The 10,014-nt window shown below is 44.2% G+C and overlaps 1 protein-coding gene across 1 annotated transcript in view; it reads left to right on the top strand.

Annotated features, from left to right (window-relative positions):
• LOC140492521 (FERM and PDZ domain-containing protein 1-like) overlaps positions 1-10,014 on the top strand; it is a 31,756-nt gene that overhangs the window by 5,354 nt on the left and 16,388 nt on the right. Inside the window, 4 exon segments of the mRNA XM_072591452.1 lie at positions 2,917-3,102; positions 4,833-4,952; positions 7,041-7,177; positions 9,542-9,668. Coding sequence (XP_072447553.1) covers positions 2,917-3,102; positions 4,833-4,952; positions 7,041-7,177; positions 9,542-9,668 — 570 coding nt within the window.

Below are 10,014 nucleotides of genomic sequence, written 5' to 3'. Positions count from 1 at the left end.
AAAGTTTTCAAAAGCTTTTAGACGTTGACAGAACAGGACAGACAATAGATGTTAGAAAGGGAAACAAGAACGACTGCTAATTACAATGGGCTCTGTCCTGCCAATGGAAGAGGTACTGGGAGATATGGTAACCCCCCCCCCAACCCTTTACGTCTGGTCACCAATTAGTTCTAGTCAAGAAGGTCCATGGGCAACCTATTCAATCTGCTAAGGTCTTAAGTAATCAATTATTGGCCACTGAAGAGCCTCAAATGACCACCTTCGACGTCTCTCTCTTTACATTCCTGCTGGTGGTTGGTTTCCCTGGAAAACCAGGGTGACCTCGCTGCCGGATTGGGAGGGGATCTCCAGTTACCCCAAATGGCATCTACCTCTGAACTCCCTGACCATCCCCCATCGCCTTCCCACCCTGTGACAAGAAGATAAAGAAGACTTGTGTTATTGCAGCTGGATCTCATGATGAGCAGGCCTTGCCTGACTTCAGGACTCAAAGGCTGCTAGCCTCTGATTGGCAGGCAGTTTCTGACAACCCAGGATACTAGCATTGAGCCCAATGAAGGGCCAGGAAACTCACCCAGGCTTACCAGTTAGCTCTGACTGTCTTCACAGCCAAGGGTAGGGGTACGTTACTCACCACCTAAAGCCAGTGTGAGAAAAAACAGGAACTTCATGCCCTCTGAGTCGATATATTAGGCACCAGGATTGTGGATGGTGCATAGGTTTGGACAATTTATAGAGCAAGAGATGTAGTGAGTGGATGGAGAAGGGGGTTTGGACAGCAGGTGGAGAAGAGGGTTGGTACAGTGGATGGAGAAGGGGTTTGGGAGAATAGATGAGGAAGGGATTTGGGACATTGGAGAGAGATTGTGGTTGGGAGAGTAGATGGAGAAGGGGGCTGGGAGAGTGGGTGGAGAAGGGGTTTGAGAGGGTGGGTGAAGAAGGGGTTTGGGAGAGTGGGTGGAGAAGGGGGCTGGGAGAGTGGGAGAAGAAGGGGGTTAGGGGAGTGGGTAAAGTAGGGGGTTGGGAGCGTGGGTGAAGAAGGCGGTTGGGAGGGTGGGTGAAGAAGGGGGTTTGGAGAGTGGGTAGAGAAGGGGGTTGGGATAGTGGATGGAGAAGAGGGCTGGGAGAGTGGGTGGAGGAGGTGGTTGGGAGGGTGGGTGAAGAAAGGGGTTGGGAGGGTGGGTGGAGAAGGGGGTTGGGAGAGTGGGTGGAGAAGGTGGTTGGGAGGGTGGGTGAAGAAAGGGGTTGGGAGGGTGGGTGGAGAAGGGGGTTGGGAGAGTGGGTGGAGAAGGTGGTTGGGAGGGTGGATGAAGAAGGGGATTGGGAGAGTAGATGGGGACAGGGGTTTGGGAGAGTGGATGGGAAAGGGGGTTGGAACAGTGGAGAAGGGCATTGGGAGAGTGGGTGGAGAAGAGGGTTGGGAGAGTGGGTGGGGAAAGCAGTTGGGAGAGTGGGTGGGGAAGGAGGTTGGGAGAGTGGATGGGGAAGGTGGCTGGGAGAGTGGGTGGGGAAGGCGGTCGGGAGAGTGGGTGGAGAAGGGGTTTGGGAGAGTGGGTGGAGAAGGGAGTTGGGATAGTGGGTGGTGAAAGGGTTTGGGAGAGTGGATGGAGAAGGGGGTTGGGATAGTGGGTGGAGAAGGGGGTTGGGATAGTGGGTGGAGAAGGGGTTTGGGAGAGTGGGTAGAGAAGGGGGTTTGGGAGAGTGGGTGGAGAAGGGGGTTTGGGAGAGTGGGTGGAGAAGGGGGTTGGGATAGTGGGTGGAGAAGTGGTTTGGGAGAGTGGGTGGAGAAGGGGGTTGGGATAGTGGGTGGTGAAAGGGTTTGGGAGAGTGGATGGAGAAGGGTGTTGGGATAGTGGGTGGAGAAGGGGGTTGGGATAGTGGGTAGAGAAGGGGTTTGGGAGAGTGGGTGGAGAAGGGGGTTTGGGAGAGTGGGTGGAGAAGGGGGTTAGGGAGAATGGGTGGAGAAGGGGGTTTTGGAGAGTGGGTGGAGAAGGGGTTTGGGAGAGTGGGTGGAGAAGGGGGTTGGGATAGTGGGTGGAGAAGGGGGTTGGGAGAGTGGGTGGAGAAGGGGGTTGGGATAGTGGGTGGTGACAGGGGTTTGGGAGAGTGGATGGGGAAGGGGATTTGGGAGAGTGGGTGGAGAAGGGGGTTTGGGAGAGTGGGTGGAGAAGGGGGTTTGGGAGAGTGGGTGGAGGATGGGGTTGGGAGAGTGGATGGAGGATGGGGTTGGGACACTGGATCGAGCAGGGGGTTCCCACAGATATGGAGGAGCGGATGTAGACTGTGGATGGAACAGGGACTGCAGACTTGGGCAGTGAGTAAGGCAGGACGTTAGGGATGATTTAACACTATTTCCTTCTTATTTCAGCAATGCTTATAATCATGTTGCCTTAGGAGTCTTCTTAGATCATAAGAGCATAAGGAACAAGTGGAGAAGTAGGCCATTTAGCTCCCTCACTCCTACCCTGCCATTATGCAAGATCATGGCTGATCTGCTCCAGCCCTCAACTCCTGTTTCATGCTCACTTCTTAATATTTTAAATATCTACCTAGTGCTTCTTTAAATACTTTCAGGGATCTCAACTCCACAACTCTTTGTGATTGAGAATTCAGCTATTCACCTTTCTCCGGGAAAAGAAATTCCTTTCCATGTCATTCTGTAACTATGTCCCCGAGTTTGAGATTCCCCCACAAGTGGAAACATCTTCTCAACATCCAGCCTTTCACGTCCCCTGAGAATCCTATATGTTTCAGTCAGGTCACCCCTCATTCTTCTACACTCGAGTGAATAATGGCCGAACCTGTTTAGCCGCTCCTGAGAACTCAACCCCTTCGTACCAGGAATCAGCCAATAGAAGAAGAGTATTGTGTGAGTGAAAGTTGGGGATAGGTAATAAGACCGTATATCTTCAACAGGAAATTCAGAAAGGCAATAAGAAATTAATTTTGTTGTCCCTTTCTTCTGCAATTTGACAGGATATCATCCTCACCCTGAAGTCAAAGTTATCCATCCGTTGTATTGAACATTTTGCCCTGGTTTTGGAGGAACGATACAGTATCACCAAGGTCTATCTCTTACATGATGATGAAATCATTGAGCAGGTATGTTGGGGTTTCTGTGGACTGTGTACATGAGGGAGTGATATCCCTGAGAGTTTGCAAGCTTTTAAGTAGACAACTAAAGTTACCCACATGTACGTCTACAGAATGAAACCCTTAACCGTCCTCTGTATCAGTTCTGAGGAAGGGTCACTGGACCCACTGGGTCACATTAACTCTGATTTCTCTTCACAAATGCTGCCAGACCTGCTGAGCTCTTCCAGTCAACTTCTGTTTTGCCTCTATATCTGTTGGCTTTGTTACCTAACATTGGACTGCTGTCCAAGTCTGGCATTTTAAATAGTTCCATCTGCTGACGCCTAAAGAAAAGTTCTATTTTTGGAGACTTTGTAAATGGAATTTGAACAAAGCAGCATCTCTTGGCTTTATCAAATTCTGGTTCAGAAATGCTGATCAATATTAGACAACATAGGAGTGAAGAAGATGTCTCTCTGCATTACCTGTGGTATTTCCTGGTAATCACTTTTCTGGGAAGGCAAATTGTATGTTCACTTTGGATAAAAAATTGGATTGGATGCAGGAGTCAAACAGTCTTCGCACAACAATTCCAAGATATTGGTGAGGTCACACCTAAACGACTGTGTACTGTTTGGGTCCATCTACCGAAGGAAGGATGTGACAGTAGAAGAGGGGCTTTGACCAGTCAGACTGGTTCCTAGAATGAGGTGATTGTCTTATGTTGGAAGGTTGAGTAAATGAATTCAGTGTTTCTTGAAGTTCAGAAGAATGTGAGGAGATAGAATGGAAATCCATGGGACTGTTCTTAATGTCCCATGTAACATAAAATATGACAGGTGGCTAATTTACTGCCTTCCTGTCCACTCCAACCTGCTCCTGATAAAATGAAGGTACATGAGTGAGTGCCAATATCAGCAACTAGACTGTATTTTTAAAAGAAAATAACAGGCATTTGGAATTGTTAACTTGATCTAAATGGCGATGCCATGATATACTTGGCATGGGTCAGCTCTTTCTTTAGGCAGACTGGTTAAAAGATAGGAGGAAAGAGAGTGGTGGTCCATCCTTCTTCAGGTGCCGTGTCCACATTGAGAGCCTTCCCCTTGGCTGTCACTCCCCCCCTTTGTAAGTTCCCACGTGGCTGGTGAATCTCGGACATAGGGTCACACCCTCAGAATAAGATGCTGCTCAAGTAGGACTGGGATAGAGAGTTGAGTCGTGAATCTTTGGATAACTGTATTTGGAGAGCTGAGGATGGTCTGACATCGAGCCTATTCAAGGTAGAGGGTGGCAGATTTTTGTGTTCTAAAAGAACAAAGGGATATGGAGATAGTACAGGAAGGTGAAGTTAAGGTACATGTTAATTATAATTTTGTTGAATGGTAGAGCAGGCTAGAAAGACCAAATGGCCTTCCCCAGTTCCTAATGCTTATGTTTCGTATGTTCAACTGCAAAATGTATGTGAAAATTGATTCAGCATAGAAATAACAAGTTTTATTGAGACTGCTAAAAATAGCATTGCATTGCAAGTAATTAAAGAACTTGGGGACTGGGCCTCTATTTAACAAAAGGAAACCTAGGCTGATATCAACAAATGTATCCAGAGAAGCTTCCCTCCTCTGTTTCACAACACCACCCAGTGCAAAATGCTTCTTCTTAAAACATAAGCTTAAAGAAATTTTTTTGTTGATTATTTCCACAGTGTGACAATAAGAAGTTAATTCCTGATATAAATGTTTTCTACCTTGTCACAGGTGGTCCAGAAGCGAGAGCTCCGTGATTATAGGTGCCTCTTCAGGGTTTGTTTCCTGCCAAGAGATCCACTTGTACTTTTACAAGATGATCCAGTTACTTTTGAATACCTCTACTCACAGGTATCTATTTGACATGAAGGTTCATGGTAAGCCCATTATAAGGATCATGGTAAGCCGCTTATAATAATCATGACTGACCACACACCAAATAAGGTTCTGTTTCCCAAGAGTGATAAAGCCGGAGGACGTATTCTGCACTTAAAGTGGAATATATTCAAAACTAATACTCTGAAGTACATTAGGGGAGATTATGGCCTCGTGCTAATATCACTGGAGTATTAATCCAGAGACCCCAGCTAATGTTTTAGGAGCCTGGGAACAAATCCTGCCACTGCAGATGGTGGAATTTGAATTATCTGAAATTAAGGGTCAAATGTTGATTGTTGGGAAAAACTCATCCGGTTCACTAAAATCCTTCAGGGAAGGAAACTATGCACATGTGACCCAGACCCACAGTAATGTGGTTCACTCTGAAACCACCTTCTGGGTAATTAAGGGATGTGCATTAGAGGCTGGCTTGGCCAGCGACACCCTCATCCCCTAAATGAATTTTAAAAGTATTTCAATGAGGACGTTGGGGAACATACCTCTAAGGGAGTGGAGTAAATCAGCTTGGGCGATTCACATAAAAATTAAATAGATTACTTTCAGACAATAGCAACTTTGGATGTGTCATATAAACATGACATTTGGTAAGTGTGACCGGTCTAGGAGAAATGGGTGACTTTGGATCTGCCAAAATCCCCACCTCCAGTGGTTTTGCACACGTGTTGTCTGCATCTGTTGTAGATTAATAGTTAGGGATGAATTACCATGATTAGTTAATAGTAACATTATCATTGTACAATTAGTATAGCAAGATTGCAGATGGTGAACTAGACTGACTTCATTTTCGTACATCCAACAATTTTGGTATTTGTGAGATTTTCTGTATTCATGGTTAAAATTATAGTTAACATATGGGGATTGGTAATTTGAGTTTTGTAGCAGCTAGAGAAAGTGAGGTGGTTCTCTGTAGAGCAGAGAAAATTAAGGGGAGATTTAATACGGGTGTCTATAAATACAAGTGGCTTTGACTGAGTAAATGAAAAGAAACTGTTTTCACCATTTTCACTTTGGTTACTAACCAGAAGGCACTGGTTTAAGGTAAAAGAACAGTGAGCAGATGAACAATGCTCCCTCTCAGAAGTCCTGTAGATTTCAATGACTTCCGGTTCTGGAAGATACTGCAGGAATCTCAGGATTCCATGCAGCAGAAAAATAATTTAAGAGAAAGGAGGTGAAAGTTTTATATTCAGTGTGTTATAATCTGGAATTCACTGCCTGAAAAAGAATGGTGGATGTAGTTTGACAGTAAGATTTGTTTAGTGTTTGTAGATAATTTCTGTTCAACCTGTTTTTTAAATTAATTCATGGGATCAGAGCATCACTGACTAGGCTAACATTTGTTACCCATTCTGAATTGTCCAGATGGCAGTTAAAAGTCAAACCACATTGCTGTGGGTCTGGAGTCACAAGTAGGCCAGACGTTAAGGATGGCAGACTCCTTCCCTAAGGGATGTTCGTGACCGAGGTGGGTTTTTCACCAACAATGGTTCACGGTTATCATTAGACTTTTAATTCCAGATTTTTATTGAATTCCAGTTTCCAGCATCTACCATGGTGGGATTCAAACCCAGGTCCCCAGAACATTATCTGGGTCTCTGGGTTAACAGTTCAGTTGTACTACTAGATGATCACCTCCCTTCAGAGCTCAGAGGTGTTTTTACACACTTCTGGAGCAGATGGGACTTGTAGCCAAAACTCCTGCCACTGTACCACAGAGCCTTTGATTAGTTTTGGATATGTAGTTGTAAAGAAAATATGTAGAGCTATAAGGAAAGAACTAGGGTGTTGGTTTAACTGGACAGATCGTTCAAAGGACCAGCAGCAACACAATGCACTTGCGAAGCCAAGACAGACAAAGGTGTGGACCAAGTGCTGGAAAAGGGGTTTTTGACCAGCACATACTTGATGGACCAAGGGGCATTTTTCTGTTGCATAGTTTTATTCTATTCTGTAATTTTGTGAAAGCATTTGTAAGTGGTGGCAATTTGTGTGGATATTTTCTAGATGGCTGTGTGTTGCCTTTAGTAATCTCTTTTACAGAGTTGCAATGATGTGCTGCAGGAGAAGTTTGCGATGGAGATGAAATACATCACTGCTATCCGTCTCGCAGCACTGCAAATTCAGGAATGCATCCTCAGCTCCAACCATTCTCAGAAAGTCTCCATGAAGTACATTGAGTGAGTCAATACATTCAGCAGATTGAACTGGGCAGTGCTTCAGCTGCACCTCACACCACACTATGTTCACACGGCACTTTCTGGACTTCTTGATAGCAAGACCCCTGTTTCATAATCCATCTCATCAGTCAGACACTTTCTTAGTGAGCTGCTTAATTGGCAAATCTTCCCATTAGTGTGATCCTTCATTAGCTAGTCTTCCTTGTATTGAAACTCCTTATTAAGGAGATTCTTTATTAGTCAGTTACCTTGTTCATAAGATTCCGAGCTAGTGAGGTGTTTGTTTGGAGGAACTTGCTGTTGGTGAGGCACTGTTTGCATGAGTTTAGCAACTCGACCCTTCATTAAGGACACTCCTCATTGACAGCACTCAGTGTTTGTGAAACTCCAGGCGAGAGGAACTTCTCAGTTATGAGTTACTTCACTAACATGTCATAGAATTACTCTTTAAGTGTAATTAATCCTAGATTCTTATTTTTAGTCATCTACTTGAAGACTAACTCCCTGGCACTTCGTAATTCTTTAAATTTCATCCAGACCCGAATTTAAATTAGGATAGGAATGGAAGTCAATTTAGCATCAATCTCTACTGACACAAAAACAGGCCCAGACACCTTTCACTCCCAGACCCTGTCAGTGTGACCTCAATAGCTGTAACAGCAGTCCACTGATAGAGTCGTCGAGTCATAGAGATGTACAGCATGCAAACGGACCTTTGGTCCAACCCGTCCATGCCGACCAGATGTCCTAACTTAATCTAGTCCCATTTGCCAGCACTTGGCCCATATCACTCTAAACCCTTCTTTTTGATATACCCTTCCAGATGCCTTTTAAATGTTGTAATTGTACCAGCTTCCTGCACTTCCTCTGGCAGCTCATTCCCTACACGCACCACCCTTTGTGTGAAAAAGTTTCCCCTCAGGTCCCTTTCAAATGTTTCTCCTCTCACCCTTTGGTTCTGGACCTCCGCACCCAGAGAAATCACTTTGTCTATTTACCCAATCCATGCCCCTCATGATTTTGTAAACCTCTATAAGGTCACCCCTCAGCCTCTGACACTCCAGGGAAATCAGCCCCAGCCTATTCAATCTCTCCCTTTAGCTCAAACCCTCCAAACCCGGGCAATATCCTTGCAAGTCTTTTCTGAAGTCTTTCAGGTTTCACAACTAGGAAGCAGAAGTGCAGTACTTGGTATATTCTTCCTGAGAAAACAAGAGTTTTTTTTTAAAAATCCAACATGCATTGGATATTTCTAGCCAATATTTATTGCTCATCAAAATCAGGTTTTCAGTTCTCATTGCTGTGTGTCAGCAATTGCTGTGTACAAATTAACTGCAATGTTTCTTTTATCATGACAGTGACCATATTTTAAATGTACTTTATTAGCAATAAAGCACTTTGGGATGTCCCAAGGTTCCGAATCATTTACAGGGATCCCTGATTTACAAACGTCCACCTTAAGAATGCTCATACGGATCATTCTGCTATAGCACGCATTTTGTTAATGTGAATTCGCTATAACATAATTGACGAATTGGGGACACTGTTTCTATAGTGTGAACTTTTGAGTATAACACGACTATGGCCCCATTAGTTTAAATGGTGCTGCTATTACGTGATTTTCTTATAACACAGGTTTGCACAAGAACAGAACAATAGCATTATAGCAGAACTGACTGTACTTATGAATATGTTCCATTACATGTTCATAACTTTAACGACCAGATAGCCAAACATTTCCTGTACTTATGAATAGCTGCTTTCCATTGTCCTGCATTGTGTGCTGCCTTGTGTACAAACCAACTTGTGAACAAACTCCAGAATGGAACCCATTTGCAAACCAGACACTCCCTGTATTGGAAATCTCTACGGCAACTGTCGCAATGTAGTTGCAGCTTCAGATCACCAGATGGCTCTATGAGGTAGGGTTCTTTGTTCCAACTCCACCATCATTGTGCAGAAGATGCAACTATTACTTAATTGAACACGAGATATTAAAACAAAATCACTCATAAATCATGGGTGATGCTGGCTGGCCCACTATTTCTTGCTCATCCCTTGTTGCCCTTGAGAAGGTGGTGGTGAGCTGCCATCTTGAACTGCTGCAGTCCACGTACTGTGGATTGACCCACAATGCCCTTAGGGTTGGAATTGCAGGATTTTGACCCAGTGACAGTGAAGAAATGGCAATGGATTTCCAAGTCAGAATGGTAAGTGGTTTGGAGGGATAGTTTCCAATGTCATAAATATCATAGCTGTTCTGGGAGCCAGTACAGACACAATGGGTGAAATAGCCTTTTTCTGTACTGTAAAATTCTATGATTTGGAGTTAAATAGTTTTAAATGCAATCTTATTATTTTCAGGAAGGATTGGGGAATTGAGAATTTTGTCTCACCAACTCTGCTTGATAACATGAGACAGAAAGATATCAGAAAGGGTATTAACTATCACCTTAAGAACAATCATAGCTTGATTGCACCAGGACAAAAGGTAATTCTGTATAACCGGCTATCCAGACGTAAAAGTGAGTTTTTAAAAAAAGATTAATCTTTACTGCTTTCCACCCAATCACAGATGCTCTTTCTGCATGTACCCTTGAGTTTTTTTTATGCCTTGGTTAAATACTGTTACATCTCAAAGTGCTCTCAGTGCTGACAAAGCATTCCCCATGTTAACTGTTTTCCTCCCTCCAAGCATGCTACCTGACTTGCTGAATATTTCCAACTTTCTCAGGTATCTGTTTCAGATTTACAGCTTTCTTGGTGGTTTTGCTGTTTTATAAAATTGTGCTGTTTCATAAGCCATGACTCGATGTGTAGCGCACTTGCCATTTGGT

This window comes from Chiloscyllium punctatum, chromosome 2 (genome assembly GCF_047496795.1).
Source record: "Chiloscyllium punctatum isolate Juve2018m chromosome 2, sChiPun1.3, whole genome shotgun sequence".
Classification (NCBI taxonomy): Eukaryota; Metazoa; Chordata; class Chondrichthyes; order Orectolobiformes; family Hemiscylliidae; genus Chiloscyllium; species Chiloscyllium punctatum.
The sequence above is the reverse complement of the archived record's forward strand: the minus strand, read 5'-3'. Positions and strand labels throughout refer to the sequence as shown.